The sequence below is a fragment of the Mesoplodon mirus genome (assembly GCF_964341445.2).
Source record: "Mesoplodon mirus genome assembly, chromosome: 1".
Classification (NCBI taxonomy): Eukaryota; Metazoa; Chordata; class Mammalia; order Artiodactyla; family Ziphiidae; genus Mesoplodon; species Mesoplodon mirus.
Genome location: NC_138976.1, coordinates 7,402,709 through 7,417,774, shown reverse-complemented (window position 1 = coordinate 7,417,774; position 15,066 = coordinate 7,402,709). Strand labels below are relative to the sequence as shown.

The 15,066-nt window shown below is 50.1% G+C and overlaps 1 protein-coding gene across 5 annotated transcripts in view; it reads left to right on the top strand.

Moving 5' to 3' along the window:
* SPTAN1 (spectrin alpha, non-erythrocytic 1) overlaps window positions 1-15,066 on the top strand; it is a 60,384-nt gene that overhangs the window by 30,085 nt on the left and 15,233 nt on the right. For 3 of the 5 annotated variants that reach the window (XM_082619367.1, XM_082619366.1, XM_082619370.1), the window contains exons 22-38: window positions 413-561; window positions 1,645-1,704; window positions 2,812-3,010; window positions 4,018-4,122; window positions 4,567-4,590; window positions 5,345-5,380; window positions 7,524-7,571; window positions 8,319-8,410; window positions 8,686-8,830; window positions 8,926-9,107; window positions 9,663-9,762; window positions 9,883-10,080; window positions 10,182-10,328; window positions 11,393-11,496; window positions 11,602-11,764; window positions 13,815-13,946; window positions 14,278-14,415. In XM_082619367.1, coding sequence (XP_082475493.1) covers window positions 413-561; window positions 1,645-1,704; window positions 2,812-3,010; window positions 4,018-4,122; window positions 4,567-4,590; window positions 5,345-5,380; window positions 7,524-7,571; window positions 8,319-8,410; window positions 8,686-8,830; window positions 8,926-9,107; window positions 9,663-9,762; window positions 9,883-10,080; window positions 10,182-10,328; window positions 11,393-11,496; window positions 11,602-11,764; window positions 13,815-13,946; window positions 14,278-14,415 — 2,022 coding nt within the window. The remainder of the gene's footprint in view (window positions 1-412; window positions 562-1,644; window positions 1,705-2,811; window positions 3,011-4,017; window positions 4,123-4,566; window positions 4,591-5,344; window positions 5,381-7,523; window positions 7,572-8,318; window positions 8,411-8,685; window positions 8,831-8,925; window positions 9,108-9,662; window positions 9,763-9,882; window positions 10,081-10,181; window positions 10,329-11,392; window positions 11,497-11,601; window positions 11,765-13,814; window positions 13,947-14,277; window positions 14,416-15,066) is intronic. The other 2 variants (XM_082619369.1, XM_082619368.1) reach the window with 2 other exon arrangements.

The window sequence follows — 15,066 nt, the reverse complement described above, 5'->3', positions numbered from 1 at the left end:
ACTGACCATCCGGTCTGACTGATTTACTCAACAGCAGCACCGTCCAGTAGAACTTTCTGTGGTGGATGTTTTATGTCTGTGTTGGCCCTACAGTGGCTGCTAGCCGCAGGTGGTTGTGAAGCACTTCACATGTGGCAAGTGCAGCTGCGTTTTTATTGAATGTCACTTCACTTACTCAAGCGTGGCTCACGGCTGCGGTGTCAGCACAGTCGCAGGGCGTCTACGCGAAGGGAAGGCTGGCCTTCCTGCCCCGAGTCATCGGGGCTGCACTCGTGACCCTCTGCGTACTTGGCACGTCTCGGGATTCTCTTGACGTGACTAGAGCTTTCTTTTGTATGCACACAGGCCTCCTTGGATTCTTCCTTTCTCAGGGGAGGAATTGGCTTTCAAGTCTCTCTTTTTTTCCCCTTAGGACTGGTGGAAAGTGGAGGTGAACGATCGTCAGGGTTTCGTGCCGGCCGCTTACGTGAAGAAGCTGGACCCTGCGCAGTCGGCCTCCCGGGAGAACCTCCTGGAGGAGCAGGGCAGCATCGCGTTGCGGCAGGAGCAGATCGACAACCAGTAAGGGCCTCGCCATCGGGCTCGAAGGGCCCAGCGCCGCGTGGGGCTTAGTCTGCGTCACGCACGGGCTGAGGTTTAGGCAGCGTCCCGAGGCTCCGGAGCAGATGCTCTCATGATGCCTGTCTGCACTCAAGAACACACTCTTCCTGCCTTTCCCGGGTCACTTCTAACCCACACAACTCTGTTGGAACCTAACATCCCTGACCCGTACCTTTATTTTCCTTTGTTTTGTTGTCTTCCCGTGCATTGGCAAGTTTCTTTTCCTAGACATTTGCTAATTATTACCATCTCAGTCTTTGTCCTCCGGGTCAGGAGATGTTCTTGAAATTGGGTTTTTAGCTGTTCCACACCCCTCCTGCTCTGCCCTTTGTAAAAGGCCGCGTAGAGAGCGTCTCTGTCTTGACTTTGTTCTCTGAGAATGGAGTGTATTTTTTATGAAACGGCTCTGTCCTCTGTCTTGTAGCTAAGCCCCCATAAAGACCTATGTCCCTTCTTTAGGGCATATCTTACTCTGCTAATGAAATCAAAAGCTTTAGACGCTTGGGAGAGATCCAGAAAATACATCCTCACTGGAGTTTAGGATAATAGGACTTTTCTGACCCTGATGATCCCGCGAAGATCGGTTATTTATACACTTAATTAGACGTTTTCTGTTACTGTTAAGACAAGAATGAGAGGTTTTGGCCTGGATCATAAATACGAGAGCAAAAAAGTGGACCAGATATCTGACTACAGTTGCGTGTTAGCCCTCAGGAAAATCTCTTCCTCGGGGTGGTCACGGTATCCCCTGGCCTGGCTCTGCGAAGTGACCAGTGTTTCTAGCTCGGGAACGTTTACTGCCTTAAGCGTGGCAGACGTCAGGAAAATGAAGGTGAACTAACCCTCTAATTTAATTTGATTTTCCTGCTCTTTCCTTACTGTGATTTTACTCCCGGTCTGGCCTGCTTCCAAGACCTCTTGAATGACTCCCTAAGTTTCCCCACTCAAAGCCTCCGCCGTCACAGCACCCATCGGAGCCGCCGCCTTCCATCCCCGTGGATTAACCCACTAATCCGTGCGTGCTTTTGCTACCCCTCTGTGCAGGCCGCGCGTAACTAAGGAGGCCGGCAGCGTGTCTCTGCGTATGAAGCAGGTGGAAGAACTGTGAGTAGGCCGGAGGCTCTGCCGCGCGCCACCCTTGGCTCCCCGTCTGTCCTCCCGCTGCCGCTTCTCTTGAAGGCGCTTGTGGGTCCAGGAAGGCGAGGGGCGGGAGGGGCCCGTCTCCGGCAGCAGCTTTCGCTCACAAGGGAAGGGGTTTGGGTGAAGCTGTGTCAGCTGTGGCCGCTTCTCTCGTTGGTTGCTTCTGTGCAGCTGTGTGTTCAGAGCGTTGTTGGTTCCCCTGCTGGTGGCTTTTGTGCTGGACCAGCCACTCTCAGCAGACCCGGAGGCCAGTGATGCCGTAGTCCTCCTCAGTAGGCAGGAAACCACATGCCTCGTAAAGTGCTCTGATACTTGGTAATTCGTTCCTTTTTTATTTCACCTTTGGAAGCTTAGACTGGGTTCTAGATTTTTTTTTTTTTTGAATTTTAACTCAGTTTTACTAAGTTTGTCATTTTCACATCTCTAAAGATACTAGAAGTTCAGTCTTTTGTATTTTAGTTCCCAAGAGTGAGAGTGTCACTTGAGTCTTCATAAGAAACGTTCAGCTAGTGAAATGTGATTTATGTGATTTCTCCTTCTGAAGTGGCCAAAACTTTCTGAGAGATAAGTGTATTATTTTAGAAACAGTAGAAATTTCCTACTGTTCCGGAGATACTAAAATCCTATATGAGGCTATTTCAGATAGCTCAGCATACCTTCCCCCACTGCCTGGGGGCTGCTGGCAGAATCATACGGCAGGAGAACAAGCCCTCTGTATACATTCCGCGCAGCAAGTTCATCTCATCTCGCAGCTGTAGTCGCATGGAGCCCGTGGTGGTGTGCCGACGCTTGGTTTCAGTCCTTTGTGGTTGTGATGTCAGTGCGCACGTGGCTGGGCATGAGTGTGCCGGGCCATCCAGCCAGTTGTGAACAGTGCAGTGTGTGCTTGTCCCTGAGGTTGTCTGTGGGTGCTCGGGGTCTTCGTCTGCCTTCCGATACTTTGTCACCAGCGCATCATCGTTACCGACTCACAGCCTGGGACCCACGTCGTGGAGACAGCTGGTAGTTTGCCACTGTAGGAAGCTAACTGTCTCCCCTGCCCCCTCTTGTCACCCTCTCGAATTACATCAGGTACCATTCTTTGCTGGAACTGGGGGAGAAGCGTAAAGGCATGTTGGAGAAGAGTTGTAAGAAGTTTATGCTGTTCCGTGAAGCGAATGAGCTACAGCAGTGGATCAACGAGAAGGAAGCGGCCCTGACGAGTGAGGAGGTTGGCGCAGACTTGGAGCAGGTCGAGGTGCTGCAGAAGAAGTTCGATGACTTCCAGAAGGTACGGAAAGTTGTTCAGAGACTTGATTCTCCTGATTTTTGACTGCGGCTTACCAGAATGAAAATTCAGTGATTATATTCCTTCATCTCTGTAGCCATTTTTAAACGAGTTTAATCGAAACTTTTCTCACACCAGTTTAGTTTTGAGGAAATACATGCAGTTTTTTCTACATGTTATTTTAAGAACTTTCCTAGGGCTTCCCTGGTGGTGCAATAGTTGAGAGGCTGCCTGCCAGTGCAGGTGTCATGGGTTCAAACCCTGGTCTGGGAGGATCCCACATGCCGCAGAGCAACAAAGCCCGTGAGCCACAACTACTGAGCCTGCGCGTCTGGCGCCTGTGCTCCGCAACAGGAGGGGCCGCGACGGTGAGAGGCCTGCGTACTGCAAAAAAAAAAAAAAAAAAAAAAAAAAAAAATCTCCAACCAGAATAATGGATTTTTTAAAAATTAATTAATTTATTTATGGCTGCATTGGGTCTTCGTTGTTGCGTGTGGGCTTTTCTCTAGTTGCAGTGAGTGGGGGCTACTCTTGGTTGTGGTGCGTGGGCTTCTCATTGCGGTGGCTTCTCTTGTTGCAGAGCACGGGCTCTAGGTGTGTGGGCTTCAGTAGTTGTGGCACACAGGCTCAGTAGTTATGGCTTGCAGACTTAGTTGCTCTGCGACATGTGGGATCTTCCTGGACCAGGGCTTCAACCCATGTCCCCTGCATTGGCAGGTGGATTCTTAACCACTGTGCCATCAGGGGAGTCCCAATAATGGATTATTATTAACTACAGGTAGTTCAGTAAACATGAGACAGACTGTCTCCAGTGCTCTGGTGTTTTCTTAATTCCTTGGTAGTGACAATCAGGATTTTCTGATTTAGGTGACCGTCAAGGAGTAGAAAAACTATTTATAAGATACCTATTGGACAGAAATTTATATGTTCAAACCATGGTTTATGAGTACCTGTTGCTCTTCTTTGAACTGCTGTTGTGGGTTTTAGTTATTATGTCTTTTTCGTTGAAGGATCTCAAGGCCAATGAGTCGCGGCTGAAGGACATTAACAAGGTGGCTGAAGACCTGGAGTCCGAAGGGCTCATGGCGGAGGAGGTGCAGGCAGTGCAGCAGCAGGTGGGGGTCTGGCCCCTGCACGGTGTCTGTTAAGGAAGCAGCTTGGCTCCCCCTTCATCCTGCGTAGCCTAGCATGCATGCTTCGTAGCACAGAGTGTGGCCAGGGCACAGGTTCTCTGTGTGACCTGCGCTGTCTTGCTTACCTTTGACGGGAGGGAAAAACAGCTCTCCTCCTTACGCCCACTAAGTATTGTGGAAGTTGTTGAATGTTTCTTTAGCCCTTAACTAGTAATAAATTCATGCAGTTCCTTAAATAAAGAAAAGGTATTACATAGGAATGCTTGGTCTCTCTATAGACTTTTAAGAAGTTCCTCTGGCCAGTCAGGCTGCCTGTCTCTTTGTAATTCTCTCCCGTGTCTCCAGGTTTTACATGACAGTGATGAGTGTAACTTAGAAGTGTGTATTTCCTCTAATAATAGAACTGGTTTTCTTCTCTGCTTGTAGGAGGTGTATGGCGCGATGCCCAGGGTAAGTGTCCGGTGCCCTGTGTGGAACTTGAACTTGAGAAGGATTAGATCTTGGGAAGAGTATAAAGTCAAGAGCCTCATACGGATTTCTGTTCTTGAACCTCAAGAGATGCCTTTTGTGTGTAAAAATCTGTGGAACAGAAATAGCAGAAGTTGGTCTCTATTTGCCATCCTCCAAAGATCAAAAGTTTTTCTCTGTTCAGTTACCTAGAACTTTTTCCACAGCAATTCTTTTTTTTTTAACATCTTTATTGGAGTATAATTGCTTTACAATGGTGTGTTAGTTTCTGCTTTATAACAAAGTGAATCAGTTATACATATACATACGTTCCCATATCTCTTCCCTCTTGCGTCTCCCTCCCTCCCACCCTCCCTATCCCACCCCTCTAGGTGGTCACAAACCACCTAGCTGATCTCCCTCCACAGCAATTCTTTAGGTTTGTTTATCCCTCTTCAAAGAGTCCTCTGAATATGACATAAAGAAAAGCTGGACATTTTATTAAATTTCCTCATTGTCTCCATTTCTCCTACTCCATTAAATAAGGAAGAATTTTTCTCTCCTATTTGTTTGCTTCGTTTCCCTCGAGCAGCCTTGCAGTTTGCTGCCAGCCAGTGTTGAGTTCTGAGTCACAGAAGGAATTGCTGTTCCAGCTGATTTCTCTCTGAACTTCCTGTCGTCCAGAGGGAAGGCTGGGGCTGCTTTGTTTTGTGCACAGTTGATTGGCTGCCTAAATGCCTCCTTTTTCTTTGAATAGGATGAAACTGATTCCAAGACGGCCTCCCCGTGGAAGGTAAGAGCTTCTGTGCAAATTATTATTTCCAAAGGTTTTCCAGGAACAGAAATACTTTACGTCCTTTTCTGGCGTGCCTGTTATCTGAGTATTTAGGCTTGTCTGAGCCTGTGGTTGTTTCTGGACTTGTTTGGCCTGGTGTCTTTCTGACCCTGGTGTTGTATTCTTGGAATCTGTCATGCCTTGAAATGTGGTGCTTAATACACAGAAGCAAAATGTCTTCCTGCAGGTGCTCAGCACAAATTCAGTTAGGTCGAGTTTATCATGCACTGTCGCTGCCGGGGTATACAGTTGGCCCTCCACATCCGTGCGTCCACATCCTCGGATTCAACCAACCAACAGTGGAAAATACTAGCATCCGATCCATGGTTGGTTGAATCCAAGGATGCAGAACCCGCCCATACAGGGCGCCGGCTCCAAGGGACTTGAGCATCTGTGGGTTTTAGTACCTCGGGGGGTCCTGGGATCATTCCCTCTTGGGTACCAAGGTTACAGGGGTGACTGCAGTTCACAGAGGTGACACTGCATAGTCAGGCGTGGTCCCACCAATAGGACTACAGCCCAAAAGGACACATGATGTGAGGATGAAAAGGAGCATAAACTCCACTCATCGTCTGCCTGACCGCTTTCTCCCGTGGCCTAGGAAAGGCTTGAGAGAAGGTCCACATCCTGACGAGACACATAAAGGGGGGACACCAGATGTTTACCAGCTGCAGTGGACATTATTCCAGAGAGATCCAGGGGTGGTGCTTGACCAGGGTGGGCATAACTTCCAGGAGGACGGGGGATAAGCTTTTTCATGTGAAGCGTTTATAGCCGTGATGGTGGAACTCGCTGCCTAAATACCAGTTCCAGCATCTTTCCTCCTGACCCACCTCTTCAGGCATATGCCACTTGAGTTACAGACAAGCTAGAAAGAGCAGATTTCTACTTTATGAAAGTACACCTTCCTAAAATCTGAAGAAAGCGTGAAAACCTAAAAACAAAAAGTCTCCCCGCACCAGTCCCTAGGTTGATACTTCTCAGCCCTGTCATGAGGTCTGACCTGCTGTGAGGACCTAGGCTGAAAGGGGTTTGTTTCTTTGGCCTCCTTATCCCTCCAGGCTCTGGCCATTCTGCTTATTAAATAGGCTCCAAACTGGCAGGAAGGGTACATTTTCCTTGGATTCAGCTTTCTCTTTTCTCAATCTTAATTTTCATTGCATAACAAAATTCAGTCATTGGTGACATGAATGAGCAGCACCCTTACCTATCTGATCTCCTGCCAGAGTTTGCCAGTTTTTCTGGTAACAGGTATTTTTTCAGAAATGTATTTCAGATGACTTTACAAACACCAGTCAGTACCTCCTGTTTCTGAAAAGGATTGGAAACAATGGGTGTCTGCTTTCTGAACCCTGTACGCACCCACACTGGTTGGACGTGTCACTGGGTGTGTCACAGGAACATCCTAGGAGCCTAACTTGCCTGCATCCAAGCTCAGTTCCTCCTTTTCTTCACATACTTGAAGATTACGAGCATCACAATGCCTGCCAAGTAGGGTTTCTTTCTGATAAAACTAGGTGGGCTCTGAGATCCCAAGGGGCGTTTGATTTTTAGAAGTGACTGCATTGATGAGAAGGAAGCTAACTCGCCAGTGTATTTTCTTTTTCATCTAGTTAGGCTGTTGCCCTTAGTTCAAGGGGGACACTGTTAGAAGGAACCGCAGTCCAGTAACCATAAACAGAAATGAAATTAGTGGTGTCCTTGACTATGTAAATAGTCCCAGCCGCCAGCATTTGTTCAACTCAATGTGTTTTCTGGACTGTTCTCCTGTAGTAGGGACAAGAAAAAGACACCAGTCAGTAGTCTTTGAGCCTTTTTTTTTTCCTGTCCAACCAGCCGTTTTAATTGTGGTTTTCACCGCTCTTTTCACTCTTCGAGTAAAATGAATCATTGAGTTGGGTGTGATTGTGCACTTGGGTTTCTGCCTGACTTTCTAGTTGTTGATGCCCTCATTGCTGCTCTGCTCAGAAATTTGATGGTGTCCTTTTGCAATCATTTTGGTGGACGTTTGGGACCTAATCAACAGCACCTGCATCTCAGATCTCCCTCTTACTCAGCAGACACTTGATTAGTGTGCTCTTGTGCTTTCCTCCCCACATAGTCTGCTCGCCTGATGGTTCACACCGTGGCCACCTTTAATTCCATCAAGGTAAGAAACCATGGCAGCTTTCCTTGTCTTCCCCGGTCTCCTTCATTGTCTCCTTCTCCTGTCTTCAGCAAGGCTCTTGTCCTAATCAGTTGTATGAACTGTAGCACTTGTCACTCTCCTGGGCCCGAGGGTGTCCTGGCCTCGCTTTACTCTCTTTGTGCAGCAGGGGGCTGTGCTCAGCTTGCCTGGTCCTGGCGGTGAGCCTGGTGAGCTCCTTCCCTCACCCCCAGGAGGGCCCGGAGCTGCGAGGAGCGTATTGTTGGAAGGCAGTGACTGCCTTTCTTGCCTCCTTTCTGGACCCCGAGCTGGTTTGTCTCCCCAGTACGAGGTCCTGCAGCTGCGCCGCGCTGCACTCCTTGGGCCGCTGCTGCTGGCGATGCAGCCACGCAGGGTGTTGGGGAGCAGTAGCCTTGGGGATTTGTCCACTCGGTGGTGGTTAGGAAGCAGTTACTCTGAGGCTAGGCACTGAGAGTGAAGATAAGTCAGCGGCGTCTCTCCTGCTGCTTCCGCGGTGATTCCAAGTCAGGTGTTGGTGGAGTGTTCGCGCCGTGGCGTCCGGCGAGCTGTGGCGGGGTCTGGCTTTCTGGGCTTTCGCTGTCATGGCATGCTCATCGACTGAACTAGGAAGCTTGGAAACAGGAAATCATCTGTGCCCCAGCCTGTCCTTTCACGTTAAGCCACCAGTCCTCTGGTTCTGGCCCTTTTCCCAGAGTCCGGTGTGGCTGACGCTCTGCTGTCCTCCCCCAGGAGCTGAACGAACGCTGGCGGTCCCTGCAGCAGCTGGCCGAGGAGCGGAGCCAGATCCTGGGCAGCGCCCACGAAGTGCAGAGGTTCCACAGGTGAGGGCCGGCTGGGACTGGCAGGGGAGGAGCCCACAGTTGGGTTCATGCCGCCGGTAACGGCTGGCTCTTGTCGGTGGCTGTGCTCTGGCACCTGGTGGGCACTCTCAGTCAGTAACGCTGAGCGGATCAGTTTGTGTTCCTTGCTGTTTAGAGCTGTTGGTGGGCCACCGACACATGTGCTGGTGCCAGTGAAATGAAGTTTCCCTACTTGACCTGAGGTTAAGGCAGCCGTACTCAGCACTCATTAACTTGAACGTGTGTCCCACCTACAGAGATGCTGACGAAACCAAAGAGTGGATCGAAGAGAAGAACCAGGCTCTAAACACAGACAATTATGGCCACGACCTGGCCAGTGTCCAAGCCCTGCAGCGCAAGCACGAGGGCTTTGAGAGGGACCTCGCGGCCCTCGGCGACAAGGTGAGAGGACGTGCGTGCGGAGCCCTGCGACTTCCTGCGACGCTGCCCGAGGCTGCGCTCCCTCCTTCCCTGCTGCTCACCGCTTTCTTCCCCAGGTGAATTCCCTTGGGGAAACGGCCGAGCGCCTGATCCAGTCCCACCCCGAGTCGGCAGAGGACCTGCAGGAGAAGTGCACTGAGCTGAACCAGGCATGGAGCAGCCTGGGCAAGCGCGCCGACCAGCGCAAGGCCAAGCTGGGCGATTCCCACGACCTGCAGCGCTTCCTCAGCGACTTCCGGTGAGAAGCCGGCTCGCTGGCTCTGGGCCAGAGGCCTTTCTAGCTGGATTAAATGCATGCCTGGATCTAGCACTTAGAAGGCTTAATCCTGGGAATTCCCTGGTGACCCAGTGGTTAGGACTTGGTACTTTCACTGCTGGGAGGCCGGGTTCAATCACTGGGTGGGGAACCGAGATCCCACGAGCCACACAGCAAAAAAAAAAAAAAAAAACTTAATCCTAAAGAAAAGCATTTGCGTTTGAAGCTGTAGAAAACTTAACCCACAGCTACTGTCTGTAAGAACCTGTTATTCTGTAGGGTGAGAAGATCTTAGTTATAAACCTGTTCATTTTTTCTCTGAGGAATTCTTGAGTTTTTCTTTTATTATTATTTCAATAAGACAAACAAGAAGCTTTGAAGTACTTTGCCTGGAGTTCTAGCCCTATTCGATAGATTAACTAGATTAACCCCAAATAGCCCTCTGAGATAAGAATTATGTAGTTCTCTCTTTTCCTGGGCAGAAGGCCTGCTTGCCAGGTAGCGTAATAGCCATTCCTCTGTGGATCTGGTTTCCAGGGACCTCATGTCTTGGATCAATGGAATCCGAGGGTTGGTGTCCTCAGACGAGCTAGCCAAGGATGTCACCGGAGCCGAGGCCCTGCTGGAACGACACCAGGTAAGTGGGCCTGCTGAGCAGCAGAGACGTGGCTGCCCTGCCAGGCCAGGAGGGCCTTTGCAGCTGACGTGAGAGTGGGCAGCTCCTGCCGGTACCTAATCCCTTCCCTCCTCTTGGCAGGAGCACCGGACGGAAATTGACGCCAGGGCTGGCACTTTCCAGGCATTCGAGCAGTTTGGGCAGCAGCTGTTGGCCCATGGGCACTACGCCAGCCCCGAGATCAAGGAGAAACTACATATTCTAGATCAGGAGCGTGCAGACCTGGAGAAGGCCTGGGTCCAGCGCAGGATGATGTTGGATCAGTGCCTTGAATTGCAGGTACACGTGCTGGACAGTAGCTTCCTGTTTGCTGCAGGGTTTCTGACCAGGTGTCTCGTCGCCACAGGCTCTGTCTTCTCACCTGCCTGTCCCCTCTTCAGCTGTTCCATCGGGACTGCGAGCAGGCTGAGAGCTGGATGGCTGCCCGGGAGGCCTTCCTGAGTACCGAAGACAAAGGGGACTCACTGGACAGCGTGGAGGCTCTGATCAAAAAACACGAGGACTTCGACAAAGCCATTAACGTCCAGGTGAGGCCTTTGTACCTTTCCAGGTTGACACCGTCTGTCTCTCTGTTGGCGTATTCTCCTTTCCTTTCTCAGTGACGAGAGAAAAAAATAGTTATTGTTTGCTTAACTCAGCTGCAGAGCTTTGGTAGCATCCTCAAATTAAAATACTTGGTGTTGACTACAGAGGAAGCAGCGTAGTCTCCATTGGGTCCAGCGCAGAGCTGTGCAGTCTAGGAAAAGTGACGTACATTAATTGTTTTTTTAACTTTATTTATAAATTCTGGCACTTCTGAGGTTTTGTTTGTTTGTTTGAGGCATGCTTTTAAAAATGTTCATATTATCCAATTTGTATCTTTTTTTATGTTATTTTATTTATTTATTTTTGGCTGCATTGGGTCTTCGTTGCTGCGCGCAGGCTTTCTCGTTGCGGAGAGTGGGGGGCTACTCTTTGTTGCGGTGCGTGGGCTTCTCACTGCGGTGGCTTCTCTTGTGGAGCACGGGCTCTCGGCGAGTGGGCTTCAGAGTTGTGGCGCACGGGCTTAGTTGCTCCGCAGCATGTGGGATCTTCCCGGACCAGAGCTCGAACCCGTGCCCCCTGCATTGGCAGGCGGACTCTAAACCACTGTGCCACCAGGGAAGTCCCATTTCTGAGGTTTTAATAACAGAGATGCCACAGGGAAAAAATTTTATACCGAAAGGGAAGAAAAACAAACTTACGGGTAGGTAAGTGAATCCATGAACGTAAACCAGAAAGATGCAAAACTCCTTGGCTTATAAACCATTTTGTTGAAAATCGGACAATGTTTTCTTATGAAACCTAATTTTGTACGTGACGTCTGCTTGTGCTCAAGCCCCGGCCCCACCCCAGCGTGACCTGGAATCTTCTTGAGTTAAACTCTACTCTAATAATGATTGAAATCAAGCTTTCCTCTGGCTTTTTACACTCCTGCTTCTAGAGTGTCAGTGTATTCTGATCCCATCGCCAGCTAGTCACCCAAAATAACCGTTCTCTTCTCGAGACCTGCAGTGCAGGCGAGGCCGAGTCGTCTTGCCCGCCTTGACTTCACGCCTCTGTTTGCTGACAGGAGGAGAAGATCGCCGCCCTGCAGTCCTTTGCCGACCAGCTCATCGCCGGCGGCCACTACGCCAAAGGCGACATCTCCAGCCGGCGCAATGAGGTTCTGGACAGGTGGGTGGTCTGTGCAGCCGCCGGGTCTTGCCGCCCTTGTGGGAGCGGCCCAGCCTGTCTCGTTCTGTGGGGTGCTCACCTTTGCTCTCGGTTTCACTTTCTCAGGTGGCGACGTCTTAAAGCCCAGATGATTGAGAAAAGGTCAAAGCTGGGAGAATCGCAGACTCTCCAACAGTTCAGCCGGGATGTGGATGAGATTGAGGCTTGGATCAGCGAAAAATTACAGACTGCAAGTGATGAGTCATATAAGGATCCTACCAACATCCAGGTGAGCTCAACAGGCTAGCTGTTTGTCTCCGAAGTAGCCTGTGTTATTGAGGAGAGCTTGTTAAAATAAGGTATCTTTAAAAGAGGCAGATACCTCTGACAACTTCCTCGTACCCCCAGTGATGCCAAGAAAAAGTATTTTAATAAGGTGAACTGGTGGGAAAGCCTCACTTAGATGATGAGAGCCGTTTCAGAAGCCGCTTTCCTCATTTGCCTCTGTTGAAACCATGTCTGCTATTAAAGAGTGTGCAGCAAAGGCCCCCTTGTATTTGCTGTTCCTGAATGCTCACCTTCCCAGGGGAAGTATGACAGCAAAATGAGTTTCTGTTAAATAGCTGATATGCATATTCACTTAAGTGTACTGAACTCTTGTTATTTTAATCTATTTTTGTAGCTTTCCAAGCTGCTGGTAAGTTTTATGTTTTTTTTTAAGAGTTCTAGTTAAGCGAGCTCCAGTGTTTGTGCTCTTGTGTGTAGATTCTCACAGTTGTAGATCCTGCCGGTGTCTCCTCATCCACGCTTTTCATTTCTAATCATCCATCAGCCTCCATTCAAGTGTCGCCGTGGGATGTGGCTTTCTCTGTTGTAATTAGCCTGCAGCCCTTCACTCCCCCTCCCCCCTCCCAGTTTATCACTTAGGCGGGTTCTGTACAATGTGTGATCTGGAGGGCAGTAGTTGACTGCTTTCTTCTAAGAGGTGTGCTTCTTCTAAAAAAATGAAATAGCTTTTTCTGTGTAAACTTGGGTTCCTCTTGCTCTGGGCTCGTGGCTCTCGGTGGACTAGGGCAGGGCGAGGCGTGAGAGTTTCGTTGCCCACGCAGTCTGGCATCCAGAAGTGCTGGGCACTGGAGAAGGCACAGCTGGAGATCCACAGAGAGGCAGGTGATGTGCTTCCTAAGTCTGAGAGGAACTGGGGGTGAGAGGTGAAGATAAAAGCGAACATCACCCAAGGGGCAGTGAAAGAGACTTTCCAGCCAAAATGTAGCTTAGAAGTTGCCTAAATGCATGGAAGAAATGAAGAAATAGAATGGGTGGGAATTGAGCCAAAGAACGATCAGAACAAGAAACAGAAGAAGAGGGGCTTTTGTCAGCATGCGTGGGCATTTGAGACTCTTTTTGTTTCTGTAGTTGGGCTTGGGCGCAGAGTCGGTGCAGGGACGCTTCATGTTGGTGCTGCATTTCGCCAGCCACATGGCTCCATCTTTTGACAGTTGCTGCCCCTGAAATGAAACATTTGATGCAGAATCCTTCCCCAGTTGTACTGCTTTTTTCCTTTTAGTTCTTTTTTCCCCATATCACATTCTTGCCTGCAACCCTGCATTTCTCACCCAGAACTGCCCCACAGCTGCGTCCTCCCACTTGTCTCCCGTGGTGCCCCCCAGCCTCAGATGCCCATCATCCTCCCAGCCCTCTCTTCTAGCAAAAAGAAATTCTTACCTACAGTCAAGCCTGGATTTTGACAAATCCAGCAGTTTTGATTGCTTGCAGCTGCCAGATGAGAAGCCCACAAAGCCAAGGTTTGCAGCAGCAGTAACCTTCTTCTCTGTCGACGGAGGGGAGGCTGGCCCTCGGATACCTTGTTTCATAGTGCCTGCCACCTTAGGTGATGAGAGGGCCATATGTGTGTTATCAGTTAGAGCTGCTTTCCACTAAGGAGAAAGCCGTGGATGGAAATTGATGCACAAGTAGATTCAAAACTACAGTTGGCCGTTACCAGCTCCTGCCAAATGTTAGAAAGCGTATAATTCTAGGATTTCACTCACAGATAGCTAGTCCAGCTGATTTAGGAGTTGACTCAATTCACCTACTCCTGGGCTGGTGCATTTCCTTTCTCCCAGCTCGGACCTTCTGCTGAACTTCCATCAGACTGACCCCTAAAGTATTTCGCACAGACTCTGTGATCACCTTCTATAAAAACGGCGACACTTGCCCCTAGTTCCTCAGGTCTGCTACCACTCCCTCCCTTCTGAGAACCCCTTCTCCCTGAAAAGACAGAGCCTAGCAGGACCTGGTTTCGAAAGGTTGTGGCAGGGTTTCTTTGGTGTTTTCAGAGCAAGCACCAGAAGCATCAGGCCTTCGAAGCAGAACTGCACGCCAATGCGGACCGGATTCGAGGGGTTATCGACATGGGCAACTCCCTCATTGACCGCGGGGCCTGTGCCGGCAGCGAGGACGCCGTCAAGGTACGCCGTCCCCCGGCCCCCCTCCTCCTGGCCCGTCCCCCGGCCCCCCTCCTCCTGGCCCGGCCCCCGGCCCCCCTCCTCCCGTCCCCCGGCCCCCCTCCTCCTGGCCCGGGAAGAAGAGGGGGCTGGATTTGACTTTCAGCGTTACCGTCAGCTTGATGATGACTCTGGAATGCAGTCTGACTTCTGGCTGCATTGCTGAGGGGATGCTAGTGAGAGTGGCTCCTGTGAGCATCTTCCATCCTCCTCTGTGAGGGGCATCAGGTCGGCTTCCAGAGAGGGCGCTGACCGTGGAGTTGGCCATCTCCAACGGCTCTCTTCTCTTGCCCAGGCCCGGCTGGCCGCCTTAGCTGACCAGTGGCAGTTCCTGGTGCAGAAGTCGGCTGAGAAGAGCCAGAAGCTGAAAGAAGCCAACAAGCAGCAGAACTTCAACACTGGGATCAAGGACTTTGACTTCTGGCTCTCTGAGGTGAGGCCCCGGGGCTTCCCTTCCCCACTGGAGGATTCTGTGGAAAGGCAGGGCTCTCCTGACGTCCTTCTTAACAGAATCATCATCCAGTGTGAGCTGTGTACTCTGAGGGGTTTGTAGTCAGGGAGGGAATGTTTACAGAAGAGAGAACTTATCTCTGGTTGGACATGGGTCACTTGTTTCCACAGGAAAATGCAAACAGGAGTGGGTGGTGGGGTCTGTGTGCAGGCCGCTCTCATGGTGCCCAGATAGAAACCACAACAGCAAAGAGCCCGGAGGCCAGAGTTAGAATCCTGCGGTCTCTGTAGGCTGTTCAGAGAGTACAGAAAGTAAAAAGAAATAAAAAATTTTTAAAGACCACTATTCTATATCTATCTGGTCTACACCTATTTCCGTGACTTTTTGTGTAGCTGTACTTTTATGTGTATTTGAGCTCATAACGTAATTTTTCATCAGCACATATTGGTGGTGTTATTTCAAGTCATGAAAAAGTCTTCCTGAACATGTGAACACCTGCCTTAGACCGTCACAGAGTGCGGCCATGATTTAACCGTCCCCATGCGTTTGGCCACGCTGGTGCTCCCAGCTTCGGGGGCGCGTTTTGCTGCAGGGAACGTCTCTGTATGGTAGCCTCTGCCCGAGCTGCTACCT